The sequence below is a fragment of the Artibeus jamaicensis genome, unplaced genomic scaffold, assembly GCF_021234435.1.
Source record: "Artibeus jamaicensis isolate MK-2021 breed Jamaican fruit bat unplaced genomic scaffold, CSHL_Jam_final contig_519, whole genome shotgun sequence".
NCBI classification, from domain to species: Eukaryota; Metazoa; Chordata; class Mammalia; order Chiroptera; family Phyllostomidae; genus Artibeus; species Artibeus jamaicensis.
In genome coordinates, this window is record NW_026521871.1 from 49,116,154 (window position 1) to 49,144,102 (window position 27,949).

Below are 27,949 nucleotides of genomic sequence, written 5' to 3' on the forward strand. Positions count from 1 at the left end.
CTCCTGGCGTCTCCTGACACCTGTCTACCCAGACAGGTGCAGCATAAGGAATTGGGGAGGGGCAGTGCCTGGGGTTAAAGGTCAGTGCCCTCACTCTGGTACCTGGCTGGTAGCTCAGTGACGCTGGCAGGGGGCAGCACTGGTGTTTCGTACTGATGCCGGAGGCCCCCAGCCAGAACCTGCTGAACACCTGGTGCATGTCTGACTCAAGTAGCACCTGCTACTTACTTACTGGCCCCCTCTGGTGGCCAGTTTGAGTTGAGAGCCCGAATTGGGTGAAGAACAGACAGAGACGAATGGCAGAAGATGGGTAACATTTAAGGGACACGAGGAGCCAGTTGGAAGACTTCTAAATTGATACACTAGCTGGTCATTAGAAATTTTGCTTTCAGATTCTTGGCAAAAGTGCAGGTACTTTATATTGGAGGCCTTTCCCTTGACTTCTAATTAAGGTCTCTAACTCACCCCATGCCCCCTGGAGGTCATATTGTACAGACACATCTCTCTGAAACAAATCTCAGGCCTGTGGGGGTTAGAGGAGGAGGCCCATTTCCTTCTTTAACAAGAAGGATTGTGGCCTGCTTAATCCGCCGTCTTCCAAAATCACAGCTGATTAGAGCAGGCCTACTCAGATTATTGAAGATGGTCCTTCGCTGGAGTGAACTGATTGTAGCTGTTGACAGCAGGTACAAAGAACCTTCGAAGCAACTCCTGGGTTAGTGTTGGTCGAATAACTGGGGATCGCAGCCTCAAAGTGTTGACACATAAAAGACACTTGTTTCCAGGGACGCTTGTTTCCAGATGCAGCTCTGCTGCCGAAGATGAAGAGAACCTCCCTTGTGTGGACATGTAGCAGCTGGGAATTATAATCTGCTCCACCGTTCTTTTGACATTATTCCTGTAAATGTCCACTCTGACTAATATGTAGCTTGTAGATAAACAGTGTGTCTGTATAAGAATCCTTCAAAAGACACAGACTTGACCTTCAGTCCTCCCAGCTCTAGGAGATTGGCTGACCTTCAGCCACAAAACCAAGATGATGTAAAATAAGGACGACGAGAACAAGGATGATACACACCAGACTATCCCTGCACCAATTGCCAGGTCCTTAGCAGATGGGACTGTGCTGGTCTGCACGTAGTGAACTTCTCACCCCTCCACCCCTTCGTCTCTATGTTCTGCTTTCCCTCTCCCTCCTTGGGAAAACCTCTGCCTACACTGAGATGTGAAGATGGGCATTGAGACAAGAGTTCCCTCGTCTTCTCAGACTGCTGGCATCTGAACAAATTAACCTCTTTCCTACTCACCACACCTGTCTCATGAGTTTGGCTTTCTTGCAGCAGGCAGCCTGACCTTCCCTGCGTTCGGTTACAGGAAGGGGTACTTGATGTTAGGCAAGCTGCAAGTGGTCCTGCTCATCCCTGCGGGCAATTCAGACTGGTCAGGAAGTGGGAGGAGTGCGCTCAGAAAGTACGTGTTTACCTTCATGAACTTTCAGCCAAACTGCAGCCTGTGTTTCCTCACCGGAAAACTGGCAGGAACAACTAGCGGAGCTTACTCTTTGCAGAAGGTGGGGAAATGGTTTGTCACAATGGTGATGGAGTGGCTGTGGCTTCTGTATACAGGGGAATCTCAGTTCTTGAACTTAATTTATTCTAGAAGGCTTTTTGGGAACGGAATTGTTTGAGAGGGGAGACGTTTGAGAATCAGGGTTTGCGGTTTGAGTGTCTTGACAAAACAGAACATGCCACACAGCCTGGGCTCCCTCCTTTCTTCCACCGCCTCTGCTCTGTTGACTCGTAGAGTAGAATCCCAGACCCCCCCCCCAAAGACCAGCTCAGTGCTCCCCCACCCCATTGCTCTCTGTAGCCCAGTCCCCTGCATAGTGGTCATGCTGGAGGCGCAGGTCACTGGGACAGAGGAAGAAAGGTATTTTTTCCTTTTGAAGCACAAAGGAGCAACAGGCTCATCCTCTCGGGTGAAGCTTTTGCTAAAGCCATTAGAATGCCTTTTTTTCTCATGCCGTCTGAGCCCGTCCTTGTGATGGGCAACTGAGGTGAGTTCTTCCACTGTGGAGGGCAATGTCTCCCCGGGAGTCTCTTAAGGTGGCTCTTTTGGACTGTGTTTGGGGCGGGAGATGTTCATATGGAGAGGAGCCTCTGTTAGTTATAGTGCAGAGACCATCATGGCACACCAATTCACCTCTCTGGGAGGCCACTGGTCCTTAAGAGCCTTATAAAGATGGAGCATGTAGCAGCAGCAAGTGCATGGGACCACCCCATCTCGACCCCCTGCCAGCTTCCATAAGGCCAGGTGGGTACATTGCTTTGATAACTGTTGAGGGAGGGAATTTAGATATTTCCAGAAGCAGCTCCAGCTCCAGGCCAAGAGGGAAGGTCTCCCTGAGCTGCTTTTCCTGGAAGCATGGGCGGGCGGGGGGCGGGGCAGCTCATCTCTGTGCTCTTCACCAGTCCAGCCATCTTCTTCCAAACTCAGTGACCCAGTTGCAAGGCCCTGTAAGGCTCATCTCCTCGCCCCAGAGGCAGGAAACCAGAGCTTCCTTTGGAGGGGATTCTGCCTCACCCATTCATTTTCAGTATCCCATATTTATTCCATCCCTTTCTTCCCGGATAGTGGAAAGTCCTCCAGATGCCAAAGCTGGCTGTGAATAGAGTTTTGAGAAGGGGCCATGGGTGCAAATTGGTATGTATGTACTCCTTCCTGCATAGTGGCTGCAGTCACTGGGTAGGGAAGGCGTCATGTAACCTTAGCATTTAACCAAGGGAATAAAAGGGCCAGATTGGATATGGGAGACCCCATGTGTAACAAGGGGAGTTAGGTCATAGAAGTGAAATCACCTTCCACCAGCTGCAAACAGGTCAGGGAAGCCTTGCCTGATATTAATGATCTTGTTTTGAACTAATGCACAGTGTTTTCACCAGGTGTTTTTCCTTTAATATTTTTAATTCGCTCCTCTGAGCTCTGCCACTGAGTACCGCTCCAAAACTCTCAGTCCTCTACTGACAGAGAATGCTCCTTTCACATGATCTTATAGATCGCTTCATCCCCGAGAAGAAGGGAGGAGGGTTGGCGAGGATGGGGGATTCTGGGCTCCAGGGGTGGGAGTGTGGCAGGAAGAGATGCAGAGGAGGAAAGCCTGGCAGACACCCGCCGCCCTTGCAAGCCGGCCCATTTCTTCTGAGCCCGGAGCCAAGCCAAGGCAGGGCAGTGGGTGTCAGGCCTTCAGGTCTCATCTCTGCCTCTACCCACAGAATGGTCAAGAGCAGCCTCCGAAATACACCCATCAATTATTTCTTATAAGCAGGATCTTTGCCCTAATGTAGACAGAAGGGTGAGGGATAAAAGCAGGTGTTCTTTTTTGTGTGTAAAAAAATGGTTGTTAGCCAATGCTACACAAAGAGAATGAACCTTGCATCTTAGAACAAGGGGTAGCGAAGTGCTCTGCAATCTCTTGAGAGAGGGGTGTGTGTGTGCGTGTGTGTGTGTGTGTGTGTGTGTATAATGCTTTGCTCAATCCCGCCCTGGGTATAAAGAGCACACTTACTTGCCTGCTCCTTGTGCCTCAGCAGCAGAGGAATGAAGCCTCAAAGAGAGCGTCTTGCTCCTTTTTAATCATTGGTCTTCCCTGACCTGAAGGGTAAAGAGTGGATGGTGGAAAGAAATCAAGGCTGTTGCCTTGAAAGGTTTGGGCTTTTGTAACCACGGCCACTGAAGGTGTGAGCCTGCCTTTTTCAACAGGAGGTCAGGATCCCTGACAGAAGGGATCGGTGATTCCCTTCCACGGATACGCCAGAGAGAAATAATGGGCAGCTGGGAGACCAAAAAGCCATTGACTGAGTCCAGGTGAAAGAGAAAACCATAATCTTAGCCATCCAGATAGACAAGAGCTGCCCAATAGAAATGTAGTGCAAGTTACATGTGTAGTTTTAAGTGTTCTAGTAGTCAAATTAAAAAAGTAAAACGAAAGAGGTAAAATTCATCTTAATAATACATTACACCTAACCCCAACAGTCCAAAACATTATTATTTCAACAGGCAAAATATAAAAATTATTAATACGATATTTTATTTTGCCTTATTAATACAAGTCTTAGACATCGGGTGTGTGGGTAATTTGCAGCACGTTCAATTCCAATCCTCGCTTTTCAGTGCTTAAAGAGAAATGTCAGTCTGCCAAAACTAAATAAGTCGTGTTTAACAGAAAAGTATTCCACACAGCTTCAGTTTTTAATATAAAATAAAACAAAATAAAAAATTCGGCTCTTCAGTCATAATAGCCATATTTCAAGTGTTTAAGAGCCACAGAGAGCTACTGGCTACTGTATCTCGACTGTAAATGCGTTGACTTTGCCCCCAAAACAAAATTCGCAGCAGAACAGCCGGCTAAGGCCCCGGGCTCAGGGAAATCGCGGATCCTGCAGTTCCGGACATCTTCACCAGGCGGCACTAAAGAGCACGCCCTCAACAGCTCCAGACCACGTCCGACCCCGGAAGTTAAATCCCACGGTTCTATCTAGTTCCTCCGGCCTTGTCCACGCCTCCGATACATTTAGCCTAAGCTTCTCCAATCCTGAAGTCTGGGCAGAATATGCCGGAGAGCAGAGCAGCAGTGTCTGCCGAACAAGTGAAAAGCCGCAAGCAGTTCTTGGGTGAAGGCTCCTACGTCACTCCGGAGCCACGCACGCAGCCCCCGACCGCTCGGGTCCCGACACCCACGGGGAGACGGTAGAGAGCACAGCTACCGTCACTGCGTTGCTTACTCCAAAGTCGCCGGGGCCCGGCCTGAGCTCCCGCCGACGAACCCCTGAGCCCAGTGCACTCAACAGGCCTCCTCCAATGATTCAAAAGTCAAGCCCGGCGCTGCTACAACCTCAAGATGTCGGAGACAGGATGGAAACGCTTATGGTAAACTGCCGGAAAGGGTGGCAGGGGTTCCAGGACTGCCGGCTTGGGGAAGTTGCCAAGGGTCAGCGGCCCTCATTGAGCCATTCCCCCGCCCTGGATGCACGTAGAGTTGGGTACTTGACGGGGGAGGAGGAGGGAGAGGGGATTGCAGCCCATAGCTTGGGGCAGAGGAGCAATGGTCGCGCTGTGCATTGGTGTCTGGGTAGAGATGGACGAAATTGACGGGGCCTTGGGGGATTTCGGGAGAATGTTCCCGTGAGGCCCCGAACGAGGTGCGAGAGCTGCTGAACTTTGCTTGGGTTGCGTGCCTGGAGTGACAAGTGGGAGGACACCCGGGTAGATAGTTGGGGCATCGCAAGGCCCAGTAATAGCTCCACGCCGGAGACGTTGGGGTCGCCGCATGTGAAGAGAGGGCGCCTTTGGGATTTTTGCCCCCCGCCGGGGAAAGGCGCGGTCAGCGGGACAGCGATTGGAGCTGTCAGGGAATGCCGCGAGGCCACGCCCCCAGGCGTCCAGGTTGGCTGCCCTAGTCGAGCCGCCGGGCCACCATTGGTGGAGGTGGAGGTGGAGGTGGGGTTGGCCAGGTGCGCCTGGAAGGGCTGTTGGGCTGAGTTTCTACTGGTGGTGGGTGGAGCCCGCAATGCGGCTTGGCCTTGGCTTGGAAGGCCTTGGGACTGCAGCTGCTCTCCCTCGGAAGTCAGAGTTTGGAGGCACTTTCGCCGGTGGCAGAGTGCGGATTTTTTTTTTAAGCAGCAATGTTTATTTACATCTTTGAAAACGTGGTTACCTATTTATCTTTTTGGGCCTTCCAGCTTGGCCACGAGATTTACTGTCTATTATCTATCCATCTATCTATTTTAAACCTTACCCAAGGATACGTTTGGATTGATTTTTGGAGAGAGGAAGCGGTCGGGGGTGGGGGGTGGGGGAGAGAAACATCTATTGCTTGCCTCAGCTTTGGGTCCTCACCGGGGATGGAACTTGCAACCTAGATATGTGCCCTGACCCAATGGAACCCACAACCTTTTGGTGTGTGGGACAATGCTCCAGCCAACTGAGCCACTGGTCAGGGCACAGTTTTGGAGTTTTTTTTAAGGGATGTAAAAATTGCCAGTCCTCTCTCCCTCCAAACTGCTCCGTGGGCATGGACTATCATGAAGGCACACTTGGAGTCTGAGTATGTTAACCTTCTCTCCTTGGGACAACATTAAAGCTCTTGTGAGGGCTGTTAGTGCAGCCTTTCGTGCTGAGGTTCCTGGTGCAAGGGCTTGGGCTTCTGCTACTTTGTCTGTGTTGACCGCCGCATGCCCAGCTCACCACTGGCTGTTGTCCATGTGGCCGTGTCCCTCGGTATACAGCTCCCAGTTTGGTGCCGCCAGTGGCTGGTCCAGCAGATCTGGCCTGCTGGAATAAACCTGGTCAATAATTTCCAAGCACTCATGGTGAAGGGCTGAGTCTTCCTCCTTATCTGGGAGTAGGATGGCTGGGTTCAGGGTTGTGGTGGTTTGCCAGGTAACACTTGGATTGTCCAGCAGAATGGCCTGGTATTTCTCCATATACCTGCTGTCAGCCAATACCCTCCTTCTGTTCCAGTTGAGTCACAACCTGTGTGGTACCAGCACTGCAGTGGGCTGTCCCAAGGGAAATTTAGCTTCCTGTTGTCACAGGTAGCTGCTACTACTGCCTGGAGACATGGTGACCTCCTGTCATTGTGTGATCCAGCTTCTTTGAGAGTAGGCTGTGGGTTAGGGTATATTCCCTAGAGTCTGGGTTAGCGCCCGCAGTCCAGTTCCCTGCCTTTGGTGAACACACAATTTGAGAGGCAGGAAACTGGCAGTAAATCGGGCAGTCCTAGTGCAGGAGGCCAAACCAGCTTTTCCTTCAAGGTATCAAATGCTACCGTACAATCCCCTGCCCATTTGAAGGGTTCAGAGTCCAGTCCTTTCAAGGAATTACATAGCAACTTTGTTATGAGTCCAAAGTGTGGAATCCAAATTCGACAAAACCCTGTAACTTTCAGGAACCCACGAAGCCGCCTTTGGTTCTCTGGGATTTTTAATGCAGCAGTGGGTTGCTTTCTGTTTGCCATCAGGCTCCTGGTACCACGTTTTAGTTGAAATCCCAGATAAGCTATTTCCTATTTGCAAACCTGGGCCTACTTCCTGTTTGCAAATCTGGGCCCTATGAAGTGACAACTTATGTCCCGTTTTTCTAAATGATTTAGGACTGCGATGGTGTTGTGCAGTCCTCATAGTTGCTACTGGCTATAGGTCATCTACATATTTCAAAAGAACTGATTTCCACTGAACATCCCTTAAGTCTCTTGCCAACACTTCCCTAATATCGCTGAGGAGATCTCAGATCCTTGTGCAGCGTGGTCCGGTGGTATTGGGGTGTGGCTTTAGTCTCTGGGTTCTGCCATTCAAAGGCAAACAGTAGCTGAGCCTGTTCATTTACTGTGATGTGGAAAAAGGCATCCTTCAAGTCCAGGACTGAAAGCCACTTACTGTCCTCAGGCTCCGTGGTCAACAGGATGTAGGGACCGGGCACTGTAGGGTGATTGTCCTGAACAATATCATTTCGGGCCCTGAGACCCTGTACAAACCGATATTCATTCATCAGTGGGCTTTTCGACTGGCAGAATGGGGTGTTGTGGGGTGACTGGCATGGCCAAATTAATCCCGATTTTAAAAACTTCTGCATCACCGGCTGGATCCCCTCTAAACCTCCTTCTTGAGGGGGTGTGGCTTCTTTTGTGGGACCCATACTCCCTCTTTTAGACTTATCTTTACAGATTGCACGTTAACTGCTTTACCCGGGGTTCCATCAGCCCAAACAGTGATCGACCTGTTCACTGATCTCAGGTGGGAAGAGTTCACCTCCAGGACCTTCCTGACAGGTCAGAAACGCCAGTAGCAGGAGGGCATGTTCCAGTGGAACCTCCACACGTAACTGCTGCTTCTCTGGAGAAAAAGTTATTTGTGCATGCAGTTTACAAAGTAAATCTTGGCCCAGCAATGGAATGAGACCATCTGACATATAGAAAAAACTATATGTGAGCTTTTGATCCTCAGCTGGCATTCCAGAGGTTGTAGCTGGCCAGTCACTCCAGTAACTGTTACTTCACCTGAACTTTTCTTGGTTAGTTTTATGTTGACCACTGAGTATGTAGCTCCCATATCTACAAAGAAATAGATTGGCTTGTTCCACACAGTCAGTTGTACCCCAGGGCTTTTCTGGGGAAATAGTAATAGGTCAGGAGATATCCAATGGAGCCCTGGGCCTCCTTATTCGTCATCATCCCTCGTTCTCCTTTTTAGCATCGTTCGAGAGGATTCCCACCTCTGTCTTCCCTTCTGTGATTCAGGTGCTCATCCCTCCAGCGGCCCTCCTCCCTGCAGTGGGCACACTGATCTGTGCCTGCAGAGTCTTTCCTCCCCTCTTTGTGCCCTCCCTGCCACAGTCACAGTGGTGGGTGCCTAATGAGTCTCTTTTCTTTCCTTTAGGGTCCCGATTCTTCTTTTGGGCTCCCCTACCTGCTTCTAAAAGCACCAAGGCCTGGTTTGTCTTCCCTGTTTCCCAGGCCTTATGAACTTGAAATGCTGTGTCCACCAGCTGAGCGGGACTCATTACCAATTCCCCACCTACACACTGGAATTCCTTTCTAATATCTGGGGCACTCTGCCCAATAAAAGTCATGTTTATCATTCTTACATTTTCTGGTGCCTCTGGGTCAGCATCAGTGTGCTTCCTAAGAGCCTGATAGGTCCTCCCTAACAATACAGAAGGACCCTCATCTGGCCTTTGCTGAAGAGTGTGTCCAACGCAGGCTCCTCTGCCAGGGTACTCCTTTTCTAAGTCCTTCCGTCATACACCTTTTGTAAGGTTTCAGGGAGACTTGGCCCCCACTATTATTTGGGTTAGGCTCCACCACAGGAATTGCCCCAACTAGGTAGTGGTCCCAGTGGGACCTTCATCGAGACGCTGGGCCTCTGCCCTTACCGTATTTATAACCTGCCCTTTCTCATCTGTAATCAGCAGAACATTTAGGAGAACCTGTACATCTGCCCAGGTTGGAAGATGAATGGCAAAAATAGAGGTGACAAGATGATCTACCATTCTCTGAGGGTCATCCCTATCCAGCGTGGGGTTGGGGGGCTGGGGGTGTGTGGTGTAGAACTCCTCCAGTTCAGTAAGTCTGAGTGGAGAGTGGCGAATGGGCCCAATAGTAGCCAGCAGGCTGGCCTTCCTGATTCACTCCGCCTATAGGATATTGCCTGAAAGGGAATTGGCTTGCTTTGAATTGGGAGGCCCCCTGGCTCTACAGGGTGGCTTGCCCTGGCTGGTGAAACCCGTTCTACATCCTGAAGGGGTGAAGCCGTTGGCTTTGCGGTCTCCACTTCAGGGGCAGTTCCCCAAAGGCATGATGGCAAGGAAGCCCCTTCTGCCTCTGAGCCTCTGTCCCCTGGGTTCAGAGCATTAATGAGGTTCATTTCCTCATCATCCCTTTCTTCCTGCGCGTTACCATCAGGGAGGGGTTTTGAGGCCCCCTTCGTCTTCTGTGCCTCCAAGTCAAACACACCATGAGGCAAAGATATACATACGTGGAAAGAGCAGAGTTCCCCCCATTTTCCGACCGTTGGCAGTGCTGTTTCAATTGCTTACACGATGCAGCAACTCAGGGAACCACCCACGGCCACCTTTCCTCACCATTGAAAACAGACTTAGGCCCAAAGTGTTAGAGAAATAAATCAACGTCCCCTCAGACGTGGGATTCTTAGGCACTGGATTAGGCTGTAAATCTTCCAATGCTCTAAAATTCTACCCAGCGGGCTCCCCCTAGGGGCCAGCCCAGCACTGCTCTTACTGTTCCTGCTGCAAATGCAAAAAGCTGTAAAAGGAAAATTCAGACCAGCTGGAGGCCGCATGCACCCCAGACTTGCCCACAACTTCAATTCCATTATTCTAAAACCGTGCTCAGAAGCAGATTTTCAGCCAAACAGTCTCTCTTCTCCGATCCCTTCCCAGATCCCTGATCAGTTTCCTTTCCACCTTCTAGGCGTGATTAGGCGCCGATGCCCTCTGGTGGTGTGCGGAGAAATTCTCAGAGACTGGGGGACTCCCCAGGGGGTCGACTTGCCACGGGCAAATTTCAGCCTCCCATTGGGCGCCAAGAACTTAACGCTGACCTATTCAAACACACAACCTGTTGGTGTAGGGACATCGCTCCAGCCAACTGACACTCCCGGCCAGGGCACCCTTTCTTTTTGTAAAGGGATTTAGAGATTGCTCAGGGAACTGGTTTGCTCACTATTTAAGTGCTGCTTACTGCTTTTGTGTACCTGTGCAGTATTGTTTGATTCTTTTTACCCTACCCATCCCTCAAAAAATGGATTACTCGTTTTATTTGCCTTGAATAACTTGGGCCATTTAGAAAAAAATCAGGGCCTGTGAACCAGACAATCCCGGTTCGATTCCCAGTCAGGGCACGTGCCTGGGTTGCAGACCAGTTCCCTGCAGGCCAGTTCTCAGCAGGGGATGCACAAAAGGCAACCGTACATTGATGTTTCTCTCCCTCTCTCCTTCCCTTCCCCTCTACAGATAAATAAATAAATAATTTTTAAAAAAAGAAAAAAATCAAATAAGTCCTCAGAAGTGTGACTTTACCAGGGATAATACTTTAAGATGATTCAAAATGAAAAGTGTAATTTTAAAGCAATTATGTAACCTGTTATTTTTAACAATTAGAGGTTAATCTATACTGCTAGTTGTGGACCAGAAAAAAAGGGGGTTCTGTGGAAAATAACCTCACAGGATGATCTGACTATACACCCTACCTGGGCAGGTCAAGGTGAGTAGTCGTGCCCCAGGCATAAAGCTTTTTTAGGACAAGGCTTATCTTTGCCTTAAGCAAGCCCGGTCCACTGTTTTGATAACACACCTTCTGAATTTCCGTATGCATAAAACAAGCTGCGGAGCTGTCGTCATCCTGAGCATTTGGTCTTGCTCCAGGCAGTTGCCCCACGGGCCCGGATAAATTCATAGAAGTGTCCTCTGAGACACTAGGGTGTTCTGACCCCTTATGTCTACATTGTATGTGTTTAGCAGCTGCTGTGTGCCCAGAAAACTGTAAAGTAAAAAAAGTTACGGGCGCCATTTATACATTCAGCAAATATTTGTTAAACCAATAACAGGTCCGAGCACTGTACTGTGAAAATAAACCATAGAGCAGGTGGCTAATGCAGGGGGAGGGTGTGTGTGTGGGAAGGACAGCAGCCCCAAGCCACTTCCGTACAGCACCTGCCGCAGCCCCCGGGGGGACTGCTCGGAAGCTGGAACTGCGGCCTTGCTGGAGCCACCGGCTGGAGGGAGCCCAGGGGTGGATGTCAACAGTCTAGGGATGGGGCCTGCGGGTCCCTGGAGTGCTATGCTGTGAGGTTATGCTCCAGGGAGGGCCACGGGGGTGTTTTCTGTTCCCTGATTCACTCCTTCGTGACAGTGGATCACCTCCAGTGCCCCAGGTTCCGTGGTCAGTGCTGGAGGTACCACCGTGAACTGTACAGCCAGGAGTCCTGGACCCTCAGTCATAGGGAGTCGCAGGGAGACAGGCTTGGGTGTGGGAGAAGTGCTGAGGGGACTTTCCAGGGCCAGTGTGGTCTCAGCAGAGGCCCCCAGGGGTTCCTCAGGCGTGGGAGGAGCTAGGGCAGGGTTCTCAGAGGTGAGAGGAAGGCAGAAAGCCCGCGGTAACTTCAGAGTGTGTAAGAGGCAGGAGGCCGAGAGCTCAGGCAACAAAGATAAGACGGGTTCTGGTGACTCAGGGGCGGTCTTGCCAGCCAGTAGTTTGGACTCTTCCCTGAAAGGGAAGTCCTTTCCCTGAAAGGACTCCTTATCCCTGAAAGGAATAAGGAACAATGAAAGGGTATTGCTTTTCAGTTTTAATTCAGGCCTCTCCAGGAAGGTGTTTGCTCCCGGAAGCAGGGAGGGCAGACCTGCAGTTTTGAAAGATGGCTCTGGCTGCTGGGTGGAAAGTGGACTGGAGCAGCTGGTGTGCCGCCGTAATTGTTAAACCTGACTGTTTAGTCAGGGACACTGACCTATTTTTCTTTCTTTTTTTTTAATTTCTTTTTTTCCTTTTTAATATATTTTATTGATTATGCCATTACAGTTGTCCCATTCCCCCCCTTCATTCCCCTCCACCCTGCACACCCCTCCCCCACCATTCCCCTCCTTTAGTTTATGTCCATGTGTCATAAGTTCTTTAGATTCTACATTTCTCATACTATTCTTGTCCTCTCCGTCTCTTTTCTACCTACAGTCTATGCTACTTATTCTCTTTACCTTCTCCCCCTTCTCCTCCTCCCACTCCCCTGTTGCTAACCCTCCATGTGACCTCCATTTCTGTGGTTCTGCTCCTGATCTGCTGTCCTCTTAGTTTGCTTTTGTTTTAGGTGTGGTTGTTAATAACTGAGGTTGCTGTCCTTTCACTGTTCATATTTTTTTATCTTCTTTTTCTTAGATAAGTCCCTTTAACATTTCATATAATAAGGGCTTGGTGATGATGAACTCCTTGAATTTGACCTTATCTGAGAAGCACTTTATCTGCCCTTCCATTCTAAATGAAAGCTGCCACGTCCACTGCCTCGTCCACTGTTGGATCCCTCTCTCCGTGACAAGGTCCTGAGAGGGGGTGTAAGACTTCAAGGAAGCATTTTCCAACCTGGTGGACGTGGCATGGAAGGCCCTGCAATACCTATTGTGATTGTGCTTGCTTTGGGGATCATGACCTTTTCTGCTTTAATCATTATGAATACCCTGGCAGTGATTCAGATAGTGTGCCTAGACCTTTCCCGGCTCAATGAACAGAATAATGATATCATACTAGAAACGTCAGGGAATATAGGTACAAAGAAACAACCAGAACAATCTGAGAATTCAAGCTTAATCAATAACAGATCATTGGAAAAATACCCAAGATAAGTTAGAAAACTCTAGGATATCAGGAGATGATCTCACTGCTTTCTTAGAGGGAATCAAAGTACAAAACGTGTCTATAAAAGAACTAGAAAAACTTAAAAGAAGTACCCTTGAAAGCCCCCTGCAACATAGGAATAGCCCCTCCTTTACCTTGAATAAGAATATATATCAACTAGACAGGCAAAGAAATAACAAAAGCTAGCTAGTTATTACAAACTAAACAGTTACTAAGAGTCAGAATTTATAGTACACAGAAAAACATTTTAGACAGAAAAAGGTAGATAGCTAAGTTAGACATCACAAGGGCCTTATAATAAATTTCCTATTATCTCTACTCAATCTAGCGTATCCTTTTGCCCTATGACAAATTCTGAGAAACTTTAATATACAATAAGATACTTCTAATTGTCTGATTAATAGCTCTCCTGGTTAAGATAATCTTTGTTCATTATAACTAAATCTATGGGAACTTTCGTACTTTTACTGATTACCTTTGTATTGATTTTTTCTGCTTAACTGATCATGCTATACACCTGCAAATGTTAATCACTACCTAAAATGAAAATATAAAAACCTGCTTGTACTTGCAATAAACGGAACAGAACTTCACTGTCCTTTGAGGCGTGTTGTCGTCTGTTACCCAGCGCCGACGCCTACCCTCACCTGTGGGACCCGCTGCGGCCGGAACATGGCAAAAGCTTTGCTGGATAGATCAATCTTGGATGTAGGTCTTTGGATTTCATGACTTGGAATACGTCTTTCCAGCCCCTTCTTGCCTGTAAGGTCTCTTTTGAGAAATCCGCTGACAGTCTGATGGGAACTCCTTTGTAGGTTACTGTCCCCTTATCTCTTGCTGCTTCTAGGATTCTCTCCTTCATTTTAATCTTGGCTAATGGAATTATGATGTGCCTTGGTGTGTTCCTTCTTGGGTCTAAGTTCTTTGGTACTCCCTGAGCTTCCTGGATTTCCTGGAAGTCTATTTGCTTTGCCAGATTGGGGAAATTCTCCTTTATTATTTGTTCAGATAAGTTTCCCACTTGTTGCTCTTCCCCTTCCCCTTCTGGTACCCCTATAATTCGGATGTTGGAACGTTTAAAGATGTCCTGGAGGTTCCTAGTCCTCTCCTCATTTTTTTGAATTCTTGCTTCTTCATTCTTTTCTGTTTGTTTTTTTCTTTCTTCCTTCTGGTCCACTCCTTTGATCTGAGTCCCAGTTTCCTTTCCATCACTATTGGTTTCCTGTGCATTTCCCTTCATTTCAATTAGTTTAGCCTTCACTTGTTCCTCTAATTTGTGACTAAAATCAACCAGTTCTGTGAGCACCCTGATCACCAGTGTTTTGAACTGTGCATCTGATAGGCTGGTTATCTCTTGGTTGCTTAGAAGTATTGGCTTTGGGGCTTTGAGCTGTTCTTCCTGAGACATAATGTTTGGTCTGTTCGTACTTGTTATGTATGAGGGGTGGAGCCTTACGTATTCACCAGGGTGGGGTTACCCAGTCACTGGGTTGTGATGCTGTATGTGGGGGCAGGGTCAGAGAGGGGCAGTGGTGGTTTTTCTGCTCTCTCTTGGATTTCGGTCCCCTCTGCTGCTTCCTGCAAGCAAACCTGGTCCCCCTGGTGCTGGCTCCCGTGTGCGTGGGCCTGTGCGCCCTCCAGGACACTGTGGGTCTCTCCAACAAACTCTCTGTGAGCCTGGGAGCCTCTCCTAAAACCTCCACCCGGAAAGTTTTTCCAACTGGTTCTTTTAGGCTTTAATTCCCAGCGCTGGGGCCCTAGTCTGCGTGGTCTGTCTCACTGCTCCCTCCTCTGCCTGGTTTATCTGCATGCGAATGTGTGACTGGGGTCAGCCAGCCGCCTTGCTCACCCACTGGGTCCGCCCATTGCCACCCCACGCCTGGGATCTGCCATCCGCTGCCTGCGCTCCTGGGTTCCTTCAGCAGCCACCGCTTTTTCTTGCGCGATCCTGCTCTGCCAGCCGCTGACTCCGCCCCTCTTACCAGTTTGGCTGAACAGTGTGTTGTTGTCAGACTTCCGTACAGTTCAATTTTCTGCATTTTGGTTGCATTTTTGTTACTAAAACTTTGTTGTCTTTAAACTTGGTTGTGCGAGGAGGCACAATGTTTCCACCTTGCCGCGGACCAGCCTCGCCAGGAGAGGGGAGGGGGTGGAAATGAGTCAAGGACGCAGGGAGTCAGGTTGGAGAGGTCTCAGCATCCCGCTGAGCCCCGAACTCCGTTTATTCAAGGCTTTTATTACAATTATGGGGAATAAGCAGGAGGGGGCCGCACCCAAGCCAGTTTCTTTGTCCTTTCTGCAAAGCTACTCCACGGAACAACAGGGGAACACAGGGTGCTATCAAAACTTCCCTGTTTTTCAAGCACAGGTGCATGACCTACCCTTCTACAGGGAAACAGGCTGTCTAGCTTATGCTAATAAGTTCTTGGGAAACCTATTGTCTACCCACAGCAGGTTCTAGGCAGGGAGCCAAGCAAGGTGGAGAGGAACTGTGCCACGGGCAGCGGCCTTGCCAGCTGGCCCTGGCCCCCCGGCTTTGCCAAGGGGGGCTTGCGGCGCGTCTCCACGAGCAGTGGCTATGCCGGCTGGTCCTGGCCCCCTGGCTTTGCCATGGGGGGCTAGTGGCGCCCACACCACCTACACCTCCATCTTGGCCGAAGTCTCCTACTTGTCTTAAATTGTCACATTTGAAGAATGGCAGCAGCCCTGGCAGGGTGGGTCAGTTGGTTGGAGCATCCTCCCATAAACCGAAAGGTCACAGGTTCGGTTCCCGGTCAGGGCACATGCCTGGTTGTGTGTTCCATCCCTGATCAGGGTGCACACAGGCAGTGGTTGAATGATGTTTCTTTCTTCCTTCCCCTCTCTCTGGAGTCAATGGGTATAAGATTTTAAGATTTTATTTATTTTTAGATGGTAAGTGTGGGGGGGAAACATCAACATGTGGTTGCCTCTCGCACACACCCCACTGGGGACCTGGCCCACAGCCCTGGCTCCCAAAGAGGCCCAGACTGGGAATCGAACCTGCGGCCCTTTGGTTGACTGAGTTTCCAATTTGGAACCTGAGTTTCAGACCCCTGTGTGCGACAGGAGGTGGAGGAGGCGGGGGATAGTGGAGGCTGCAGAGAGGCTGCCCCGGGCTGGGGTGCCGGCGAGGGCGCTGTGCGTGGTGTGGGTGTGGGCAGGGCCAGGTTGCCCAAGAGGCTGCAGCGGAGGAGATAAGAGCAACATCAACGTCTGCAGCAAAGGAGAACCAGCAGGACATCTGGGAGGAGGAGAGAAAACCCAAAAGCTGAGAGGCGAGGCCGTCAGCCATTTCAGATGCAGGAGAGAGGCCACGTAAGAGAAGGACACCTGCGGGACAGGGGTCCTGGGCACAGCCAGTCCTCAGCAAGCAGGTGGTGGGGAAGCCTCGGTGGGACGACAAATGGTGGGGCCTGAGGGGTGACTAGTGACGACGGACAGGAGGTAGCCTGCCTTCAGGCCGGACTGCTGGGGCGCTGGGGAGCTTGTCTCCAGGCACCGGAGGAGATCCGCCACTGCGAGAGAGAGGCCTGGTGTGCGGGGAAGAACCGCTCACTGATGCCGCGGGGTCTCGGTTGAGGCTGAGAAACCCAGCGCTTCTGGGAATCCGTGTGACCGCAGGAGCAGGCCCCGGGCCTTGGGCGAGAGGGCTCTGCGCGCTGACACAGACCTGGCGAAGCTGTGCTCTGTTTCACTTGTTGTCTCACTGGTGCTACCGCCTTTGAGACTTTTGCAAGCTACCTGGACGTAGTTATAAGCTCCGGTATTTGCTATGGGAACTTATCTAGTCCTTTCCCCATTAGCCTTCTCAGTAAACCAGTGTGACTTGAGGCTGGCTGGGTTGGTGGAGTGCGAGATGGTCTCTCTTCTCTGAGAAAGTGTCACGGATTATGAACGCATTGGTTAAAGGCAACTTCATATTCAACTTAATAGTGTTTTGGGATCACAGTACACCATTTATTTAAATATAATGAGGAGAGTCCTGGCTGGTGTGGCTCCGTGGATTGAGTACTGGTCTGCAAACCAAAGGTCATTCGTTTGATTCCCAGTCAGGGCACATGCCTGGGTTGTGGGCCAGCTCCCCAGTTAGGGGTGTGCAAGAGGGAACCGATCAATGTATCTCTCACACGTTGATGTTTCTCTCCCTCTCTTCCCCTCTCTCTAAAAAATAAATAAATAAAATCTTTAAAAATGATGAGGGGAGAGAAGACCTTTATGAGTGGAGTTTGCCAAGTGTCTTCCTTTGGAGAAGGCTTCCTTTCCTGATTGGATCTTTTTTCACAGTATTTCTTAATTGTTTATTTATCAAAAGAAACAATTCCTTAGCTCAGTTACTCATGTTTCATAGTTCAGGGTCATGGGGTCGGTGACAAACTTGCACAGAACTCACCCTCAGCAAATTCTTCACCTTCCCAAATCATTTGCCTTCTGAGGTGTCAGCCTTCCTCATGTCCTCAGAGTATGTCACGGAATCGTCATTTCGGTAGAAATCCGCGTATGCCGTCTTGGTTCAGCCGAGACGCAAACTCACAGAAAGCTGCGTGCAACCCCGGGGATGCCGTGATCGCTCCGACATTGGGAAGTGTGTGCTTGGCCAGAGGACCACACGGCTGAGGTGCCGTCAAAGCACCGGAAGGCATGCTAGTTGTATTCGCCTTAACTCTGGCCACCATCCTTCCTGTCGGACAAATGGCCAGCCTCTCACTGGACTTGTAAAAATGTCTTTTCACAACCGTGTGTGGTTGAGGCTGGATCCCGGGGCATGCTGTGAGGGCTCTGGGGCTCGCCTGGGGGAGTACAGTTAGTTTTGATGGAGTCCTGCCCTTCCCGCCTGCGCCTCTGGATTCTCCAGTGTGTGTGACTGTCCGGCTGAAAGGAGAGGCCACTGGTCTGCGCCAGGCACTGCCAGCTGCCTACCTCCCAGAGAGATGTGTGGATGTGAGAGAAGGGAAAGTTTTATTTTATTTTATCTTTTTTAAGTATATTTATTGATTATGCTATTACAGTTGTTGCATTTTTTCCACCTTTATTCTCCTCTGCCCTGCACACTTTTCCCACCTGCTTTCCCTGCCCCCTCTTAGTTCACATCCATGGGTTGTACATATAAATAAGGTCTTTGGCTTCTACATTTCCTGTACTATTCTTAATATCCCCCTGTCTATTTTGTAACTATCATTTATGCTTCTTATTCTCTGTACCTTTTCCCCCATTCTCTCCTGTCCCCCTCCCTGCTGATAACCCTCCATGTGATCTCCATTTCTATGTTCCTATTAGAACAGGAACAGAATCATAGAAACTTAACAAACTAAGTTGTTTGCTTAGTTTGTTTTCGTTTTTGCTTTTTTTAGGTTCAGTTGTTGATAGTTGTGAGTTTGTTATCTTTTTACTCTTCCTAGTTTTGATCTTATTCTTTTTCTTAGATAAGTCCCTTTCACATTTCATATAATAAGGGCTTGGTGATGATGAGCTCCTTTAACTTGACATTATCTGGGAAGCACTTTATCTGCCCTTCCATTCTAAATGAAAGCTTTGCTGGGTAGAGTAATCTTGGATGCAGGTCTTTGCCTTTCATGACTTGGAATATTTCTTTCCAGCCCCTTCTTGCCAGTAAGGTTTATTTTGAGAAATCAGCTGACAGTCTGATGGGAACTCCTTGTAGGTAATTGTTTCTTGTTGCGTCCCTGTTCCAGGGCACCAGATGTTGCAGACCCTGTCCAGCAGAGTCCGCCTGTTGTGGTATACAAGAATCAATTCACAGGCGACAACAACCCTGTGTGGAAAAAGGGAACAGGCACGGCTACTCTCTCAAGGGGAGAGTGCCTATGGTGCCTCGGCCACTGCCTCAAGAGGGGAGCGCCCGACCCTTGCCTAGACAGGCTTTTATTGCTTTCTTGGGGTCTTACATCATAGGAAGATTTATTATCTATCACATAGAATATTATTGTCTACATTCTAGGTACAATCAAGGAAATAAAAATAACATGCAAAGGGGAATGACAATGAGCTGATTAGCTCTGTCCTTGGGAGAACTCACACAGGCTTTGGAAGTTACCTTGAGGATAAACAATATATATTTGTTGCTTTAGACCAGGGTGAGGGAGTTTTAGCAAGAGCAAGCCATAACAATCTGTATGCATTTTCTAGGCCCGATTCCCATGGGAAAACTTGGTTTGAAGGTCTGGCTCCTGCCCACCACTTCGCATCTGTAGGTTTTCCGTACAGAGCTGAGTCACATTTGCCAGGCCAAGACAAACCGGTCCCCTACAGTTTCCTTTTCTCTTGCTGCTTTTAAGATTCTTTCCTCTTTAATCTTGGGTAATGTAATGATGATATGCCTTGGTGTGTGCTTCCTTGAGTCCAACTTTTCCTTTGCCAGACTGGGGAAGTTCTCCTTCATTATTTTGGCTAATAAGTTTTCAATTTCCTGCTCTTCCTTGAATTGCTCTTCAATTTCTTGCACTCTCTTGCTCTAGAGAAGGGAAAGGTTTAAATGAAAGAAATTCACAGGTTTCAGAGGAAGCAGCGTCTGTATCTGCCTTGCTGCTGAGCTTAAGGTTTCACTTCCTTTGCTGTGTTGCTGTGAACGGCCACAGGCCCCGTAGCCACAGGAGTCTGGAAACCAGCTGTTCAGCACTGAAACACCATGATCAGTTGACTTTCTTTTGTGACGATAAGGAGTTGGGCAATAACTTTTACCGTCGGGATTCCTGGGGAGGGATGCTTAGTGGCGTAACTCACAGATGGAAACAGACATGGTGCCCAGCAGGAGCAAAGTTACTGTCCACACCGAGACCCGAGAGCCGCCCCATGCAGTGTACTGAGCTCTCAGCAGCCTGGCAGCACTGTTCACACCTGGCTAGCTTTTCCCTCCTCCAAAGTGGGAAGATCAGGCAGGGCGCCCGCAGGTGAGTTTGTGTGGGACCCTTGCACAGGAGAGGCTCGCTGAGGCCGAGCTGCTGACCGTGTCCCCTTGCCCCGCAGTTGCATCCGGTGATCAAAGCTTTCCTGTGCGGCTCCATCAGTGGCACCTGCTCTACCCTCCTCTTCCAGCCCCTGGATCTCCTCAAAACGCGCCTACAGACTCTCCAGCCCTCGGCCCCTGGGTAAGGCCTGCTGCCCCCGCCCCGTTTCCCTGAAGAACCAGTTTCAGTGGCTTCTCAGACACGGGAGCATCTGTCCTGTGCAAAGTCACTTCCTCGCCTACTGGGTACTCACAGGGAAACAGGCCAGGCCTGGCTCTCATGGGTTTCATGTATATAGTTTTTTTCTGTGAATACTTTTTACATTAATTAATATAATTTATTATTAATTAAATGGGGTCCTTCCCTGAGCAGCTTCCTGGGACCTGCCTCAGTGACATTTGCATTTTATTTGCCTGCCTGTAATGCTGGAACTGAGCAGCAGGTGTTGAGTGTCTTTTTTGTGTCCCCATATTGGGTTCAGCACTGGGGGAAGTGTGCAGTACCTGTAAGACAGAAGGCTGTAAAACAGAAGCGACCCCCTTGCATGCAGTGTGAATGAACAGGTAGACACATAGGTGTCGATCGTGACACAGAAGAACTCCGAGCTTCCAGCACGCATTGTAGAGATTCTGAAGGGCCCCAGGAAAGCGTCCACGCGGACAAGTCTTTGAGTGGGGAGCTCTCTTCTGAGCGGGGAGGTGGTCTGAGTGACTTTTCCTCCCCTGCCCCCATGCTGTCTTCTGCCCTCAGATCCGGACGCATCGGGATGTTGGCTCTGCTCCTGCAGGTGGTCCGCACCGAGAGCCTTCTGGGCCTTTGGAAAGGGATGTCCCCCGTAAGCTGCCCTTGGGATCTTCTCATGCAGCCTGTCCTTCATGACCAGCCATTTCTTACCTACCTCGCTATCCTCTCCTTTAAGCAAACGTGAGCTTTGGGGGCTGGTGGGAGGACCTCTGTGGTCTTCCTGCCTGCTGTTCCTGACCGTTGCGAAGTGCTGGGGACTGTGACCTCTGTGCATAACAAGGCCTCACTTCCTTGTGCAGCACAGTCCCCAGGGCAGATGCAGCTGCAACCGGCCGCTGCCGGCCAGCATACCCTTGCCCTTGCCCTCTGGTGGGGGAGGGCTGAGACCTCCACGGCAGCGTTTCTTCATCTGAAGGCTTTTTCTGGTCTTAGGAACTCACTTTGGAAGTGCCAGGGAATGAATGCTCACTCCAGTGAAAAGTGAGAGTTGATGTTTAGGCCTAGGCCTCCCTCGCCTCCCCACTGCAGCCCGCACGCCCAGAGTTCCCCTGAGCCCAGAGTGCCCCGGAGCGCGTGGGCTGCTGTAACTGATTAGAGGACACACCCTTTGTTGGCTGCCTTCCCTCTCTCCTACTGACGTTTCCTCCACACCTTAAATCAACTGCTTGCACGGAAACTGGGTCTTTGGGGGAAACCCAGTCAGGACAGTGTCTTACAGAGCGGGTCCTTCCTTCCTTTCCTCCTCCGACCACTCCCCACTGCAGTCCATCGTGCGGTGTGTCCCCGGCGTTGGGATCTACTTCAGCAGCCTGTACACTCTGAAGCAGTACTTCCTGCGAGGCCACCCCCCCACCGCCATGGAGTCGGTCATGCTGGGGGTGGGCTCTCGCTCAGTTGCAGGGGTCTGCATGTCACCCATCACTGTCATCAAGACGCGTTATGAGGTCAGTTGGGTTGCTTTAGGCCCTCAGGGTGGGGGACACAGGATCGGGGCTCTGCAGTCGGGTGGCTGCTGATGTCACTTCACCTCCCAGTTTATAAACTAACACGGAGTCGGTGTGGCCAGAGAGCCCATCCGTGCATGCGGTGCCCTGGTAGTGCCACCTGCCCCGAGGGGGCTGGTTCCGTGCGAGTCCCAGGCCCTGTGCTTCCTCTGCAGAGCGGGAGGTTCGGCTATGAGAGCATCTACGCAGCCCTGAGGAGCATCTACCGCAGCGAGGGCCCCCGGGGCCTCTTCAGTGGCCTGACAGCGACACTGCTTCGCGACGCACCCTTCTCTGGCATCTACCTAATGTTTTACACCCAGACCCAAAACGTCGTGTCCCAGGGTAGGGATAAAGGAAGGTGGGGTGGGGAAGAGGCCCGCCCAAAACGCCTTCCCACCACTTTCTCCGTGACCGTTGTGGTGGCCAGGAGACTGTCTGCTGCCCTTGGCAGCTCCAGGTCCTGAGCAGCGGTTTGGGAACTGAGCCTGCGCATTGTGGGAGGCGGGGCCGACTCCTCCCCCGGCGCAGCAGTGCGCTGGGAGGTGCGCACCCGACTTTGGGGTGTGGCAGACACGGTCCCTGCCCTTCATGTTTAGCCGCAGGAAAGGGATGGACCGTAAGTCTAGAGTGGGGAACGGGGTGGAGCGAAGCACCTTTACACGGGTCCTGTGAGCATACTTCCTAAATTTGCCTGACCTGAAGATTGCTGGGTCTGACCCGAGACCTCCTAAATCAGAAGGCTGGGGTGAGACCTGGGTATTTTTCAAGCTGCAATTGATGTGATTCATTTTTCAGACAAGTGTGGGAAACGCCAAATGGTTAGGAGCTGAAAGAAACGTATTCTCTTCACCTCCCTTGCTGTGTTCCCCATTGATGTGCTTTTGGGCCCTCCATTTGGGCGGAGGGAAAGGTGCCTGCCCCCGGGTATCCCGGCAGGCCCATCCTGCCAGGAGGCTCCTATTGGACAAGACCTGGGCAAACTCAGTGGGCGGTAAACATCCACCCAAGCAGAGCCAGGCAGTGATAGAAACATCCCGTAGAATGATCCTGCGTTCAATATGGTGTCTGTGGATGATCCGAGCAAAGAATCGCACCCGTCAGTGCACTGGGAAAGCGGGGGTGTCGGCATCATGACAGTGGTGAGGAGCCGCAGCGGGGGTGCTTGGGGAGATTCGCTTCTCCCCGGGCACCGGGAGGGGTGACATGCGGGTCACAGCCTCCTGTTACAGTGCAGAGTAAGGCAGTCAGGGAAACTTTTTATGTACATTTTTAACTTCTCAACCCGTCTTTGCAAGTGTTTTTAAATTTGGTGTTAGAGATCATTTGAAACTCACATAAACCCCACAAGGATAATACAAGTAACTTTGCAGCCCTTTATTATCCTCTTTCTGTGTGCACAGTGGCTTGTATTTTCAAATCACCGAAGAGTAACTGCAGGCATGGTGCTCCTTTACCCTTAAGCACCTCAGTGTGCATTCCCTAAGAACAAAGACATTTTTATGTAACCGTCTTACCAGATTCAGGAAATTTAACATAGGTACAGTTTTTAAATTTATTTTTAAAAGATTTTGTTTATTTATTTTTGAGAGAAGGAAAGAGAAGGAGAGAAGCATTGATGTGACAGAGAAACTGATTGGTTGCCTCTCTCGCATGCACCCTGACAGGGACGGAACCTGCAACCCAGGCGTGTGCCCTGACTGGGAATCGAATGGCGACCTTTGGCTTTGCTGGATGACGCCCAACCAACTGAGCCATGCGGGTCAGGCGCAACACAGATATAGTTCTTTAAAGTCCAATTATAATCTTAATTTCTGCAGTTGTTCCAGCAGGGTACTTGGTGGCAACTTTAATTTTTATTTCCCACAGTATAGACCAGTTTCATAATCTCAGCATAGGTTTTTCGGATGTTTCCTTGTAACTAGGTTCAGTTAGACATTTTTAGCAAAAGGACCTCACGAGTGATACTGTGTCCCCAGTGCTTTCCATCAGGAAGCTCATGACACCAGCTTGACCCACCGTGGGTGATGTTCACTTTTTATCACGTGGATGAGATCTCGTCTCCACTGAAAACTCAGTTACTCTTTCTTTTGTAATGTGTAAATATCTCTGTGGGGAGATACTCTGAACCCATATAAATCCATCTAAAACATCCTCCTTTCATCCATATGTTTGAGCTTGCCTGAGTCAGTTATTCTGTGATGGTAGTAAAGAGACGAAATGTTCACTCCACTGTCAGTTACCTTTATCAGTTATGCCTTTAACAATTTTAATTCTTAACCTTGTTTGAATCTAGACCCTTCTGGCTTTGGGGAAGCATTAGTGGACGACTTGGCATAAACACTTACCTGATGAATGTGCAGTTTATGCATCACTGAGTGTCACCTGTGTGCTGTTTCAGACCAGTTGGATGCAGCCCTTATTCCGGCTGTAAATTTCAGCCGTGGGATACTTGCTGGTGTTCTGGCCTCCCTGGTGACTCAGCCTGCAGATGTTATCAAAACTCACATGCAGCTGTCCCCGGCGAAATTTCAGTGGTTCGGCCAGGTGGTGACGGTCATCTTCAAGGTGAGGCGAGAGAATAAGTATGTGTTCTTACTGTGGTTAGGGCTCTCTCTCTAGAGTACAGGGTCCAGCACAGATAACACCCCCTTTTATTAAATAAAAAGCTTTTATTACAAAATCATAAGCATGTAATTCTGTAACATAACAATATCACACTCAAGCACACCATATAACATTGTAGGTAAAATGTTCAAATTGCTGTCCATCTTGTACGAGACGTTCGCGTACCCTGATGATGTTACTTCTCCTGGACCCTGTGGTAGTAACTCTTATCCTTTACACCAGAGAATCACCTGCAGGCTTTTAAAAATCCCCATTCCCAAGTCATGGCCTGGGCTGATTATATCAGAATCTCTGGAGGGTGATTCCCAGGTGTCAGTATTTTAAGTTCCTCGGTGGTTCCAGTGTGTTACCAAGGTTGAGAACCCACTGCTAAAAACCTACAGTTTTGGGGGGGAGGTGCCACAGTAGGACGACCTGTGATATTTGTGAAGGGTTCTACCCCAGACCTATTGAGTGGGGCAATCCAGGGGGCCAAGGATCTGATGAAGAACCAGGAGGAAATATCGTCAGTAAACCCCCACAGACACACCATCTGGATTCTAGCTGTTCACTCACACACAGATATTATTGAAGAGAACAGGGAGAGGAGATGTAAGTGTACTAAAGTACCGTGTAAAAGCCCCTGAGTTGGCCCTTGGAAAACAGGCACCATTTGCCAGAAACCCCTGTCCACGGTGGATTTGTCACCTGCGTCTTTGGGTTTTTGTGGAGTTGTCAGTTCACAGCAGGGAAGCACCTGCATCAGCTACATCAACTGTCTGTTCCACCCGGGGGGTGAGCAAAGGTTGGTCAGTCCGATCGCTCGGTTGTCTGCTTTTTTCTTCTCTTCACCAAAATCGTTTAAAGTTCGAAATGTATTCTTCAGTATATGTGAAAGTGGCAGGAATGAGGACAATAGGAATGAACAAATCACTCCAGATTATCAGGGAGGAATAAGAGGTGTTTTGTCTTTAAACTTTGGTATGGGGCCACCAAGAATATGCAGTGAATTACCAAAAAAAGGAAGAAGAAGAAATGCTCCCTCCAGGCAGGCTGGAGCCAGGGCCCGGGCCGTGGCGAGCGGCCCTTCATCCGGCTGCCGCTTGGGCCTGGTGCTGTGTGCGCTGCGCCTGCTGAGCCCCCGTGCACAGCAGCCCCGTGTGAAGATCTTCAGCTAAGAAACGAATCCCCCTGCACAGAGCAAGCCTAGAAAGATAAGGTTTAATCTCTAGGCCAAATAATAATAATAATAATAATAATAATAATAATAATAAATTAAGTTATCTCCTTGGAACCGTTAGTCATAGTTTTGACGTTATTTATTAAAGTCTAAAGCCTGAGACTCCAGAATGGGGTAACAGGGAGACACCCTCACTCTCGTGCCAGGTATAGTCGTTTTGCTACTTAACAGAGCATCAACATTCATTTTTCTCCCAGGACCACGGGCTACGTGGCTTCTTCCAAGGCGGCGTCCCCCGGGCCCTCCGCAGGACTCTGATGGCAGCCATGGCGTGGACAGTCTATGAAGAGATGATGGCCAAGATGGGCCTGAAGTCCTGACTGCGAGGGCACTGGGAAAAGATGGGATTTGTTGCCCTGCCTGGTTTCTGCCGAGGCTGCTTCATCTCACTGTCCTGGAGTGGGACGAAGTCCTATCTGGAAAGCCAGGCAAATGTGTCACCTTGTTACCGAGTTCAAGTAGAGAATAGATGGGCCTGGCTTAAGCCTTCAGAACCTCCCAAAAGAGGAGTTACTGGTGCTGAAGCACATTGGGCGGTTAGGAGAAGGGTCCACACACCCTGCAAGGCTACTTGAAAGCATTTCCCCAAAGCCAGCTCGGTCAGGGGTCTCTACTGCAGCTGCCCCTTACATCACGGTGCCTCTTTGGGTCTGTTTTTAGGCAGGGAATCGCACAGCAGGAGAGGCTGTGGCCCACCTGCTGTGGCCAGTGGGCTCCAGCTGGGGGTGTGGGGTTTTCTGCAGAGAGGAGTCCCTGTCACCAGGCCGAAGCCCACCTCTGCAGCGACGTTAGGAGGAGAAGGAAAAGGTGTCGTCACTTAATTGGCCCCTCACTGACTTCATGTACGCTCTGCAGAAGGGGAGGACAGTGGCTCTAAGGGTCCCCATAAAGCTCACGAGTGTCTTGGCCCCAGCACTGGTTCAGCTCGGAGTTCTGGCGTTTTTCTGCCACTCAAGTTTGGATAAATAAAATGAAGCATTTTTTCACTGAAAGCTGGTTGGAAAACCTACCATTATCACTCTGTTTTAAGACCTGGATAGGTCCTAAAATTTAGGACCTCACATTTTTACACAGCTGTATTCCACTTGTGATCAAATGACCCATTTCAAGTACACGATTCAGTGGTTCTTAGTGCTTTTACTCAGTGGTACGACCGTCACCATAAATCAGCTTTGGGACACATTTCTCCCACCCTGAGATCTCATCCACAGCACATCCTCCCTCTGAACCCCAGCCCCACTGAGGCAGCCACCGGTCTGCCTTCTGTCCATGAATTTGCCCTTTCTGAGTACCTCGTGTTAATGGGAGTCATGCAACACGTGGGCTCTCATGTGTGGCATCTTTCACTTTGCATAGAGTGTGTGAGGTTCGTCCGCGATGTGGCATATTCCACACTTTGTCCTTTTTAATGGCAGAAGACTACTGCACTGTATGCCTACACCGAATGTCATTTATCCACTTGTTGGTGGACTAGTATTTGAATTGTTTCCCCTCTTGGGCTCTTGTGAATGATGACACCATGCCCATTCATGTACACATGTTTCTGTGAACAGACATTTTTATTTCTCTGACATATGAGGCCTGTCCAGAAAGTATCCATCCGTGTGGCATGGAAAATAGAGACATTTATTGAAGAAGATACAAGAAACATTGTACATAGGACAAGGATGCCTCAGTCCCCTTGAAAGCAGGCGCCTTGGGACCTAACACAGTTTTTCTGATCGCCATCAGCTGCCCCATTGAATTTTCTTGAATCTCATTGATGGTCTGAACTCTCTTCCCTCGCTAAGGTGCTTTTGGTTTTGGGAAAAGCCAGAAGTCACAGGGCTCAAAGTCTGTTCTGAAGGGAGGGCTGAGTCACCTGGGTGACTGGATGTTTCACAAAAAACCTGCACAAGATAGTGATGTATGAGCAGGTGCGTTGTGATGGAACCGCCAATTACCGGTTGCCCATAGCTACGGCCTTCTGAATCATGCAAATAATTTCCACAGAGGGACGTTCAAGCTTAATGCAAAATTTGATAGAGATTCGTTGCTGTACTTGCTCGGTCATTTTGAATGTGACGGTATGTGACGGTCACACAGTACGTACACATGCTCACTCAATGGGAGTGTACCGCCCCCACTGTCTAGTACAGTGAAGTTGTCATTGCTCACACATGCGCATTCCAGTCCACTCTCCTTGGCTGCCAGGTTACATTGGTGTCTCCAACCATTCTCATTGTATTAATGATGGTTTGACTTTTTCCAGACCTCGTACATTTTCATTTCTGTTGCAAAAGTAGGTTTACATAATACAAGTAATATAGTAATAAATAATGAAAGAGTAAGCTCATGTACTCACAAATGTAAACCTACCTTTGCCTACTCCTGTATGCCCAGGAATGCTATTGTTGGGTCACGTGGTAACTTCACTTAATTATTTGAGAAACTACCAAACTGTTTTCCAAAGTGGCTGCACCGTTTCACATTTCCG

At 49.6% G+C, this 27,949-nt stretch overlaps 1 protein-coding gene across 3 annotated transcripts; it reads left to right on the forward strand.

The window, feature by feature from the left end:
• The first annotated feature begins 4,530 nt into the window (after positions 1 to 4,530).
• Positions 4,531 to 27,762, forward strand: SLC25A38 (solute carrier family 25 member 38). Of its 3 annotated transcripts, none has more exons than XM_037148329.2 (7): positions 4,533 to 4,926; positions 19,919 to 20,040; positions 20,650 to 20,734; positions 21,408 to 21,587; positions 21,803 to 21,971; positions 24,028 to 24,194; positions 25,671 to 27,761. In XM_037148329.2, the coding sequence occupies exons 1-7, from the start codon at positions 4,858 to 4,860 to the stop codon at positions 25,791 to 25,793; spliced, it is 915 nt and encodes a 304-aa protein (XP_037004224.2). In that variant the 5' UTR covers positions 4,533 to 4,857; the 3' UTR covers positions 25,794 to 27,761. The 3 variants fall into 3 exon arrangements, with proteins under 3 accessions (XP_037004225.2, XP_037004224.2, XP_053525248.1); XM_053669273.1 differs by lacking the exon at positions 4,533 to 4,926 and adding an exon at positions 16,169 to 16,252 and having other exon boundaries at positions 25,671 to 27,762; XM_037148330.2 differs by lacking the exon at positions 24,028 to 24,194 and having other exon boundaries at positions 4,531 to 4,926; positions 25,671 to 25,759.
• The last annotated feature ends 187 nt before the right edge of the window (positions 27,763 to 27,949 follow it).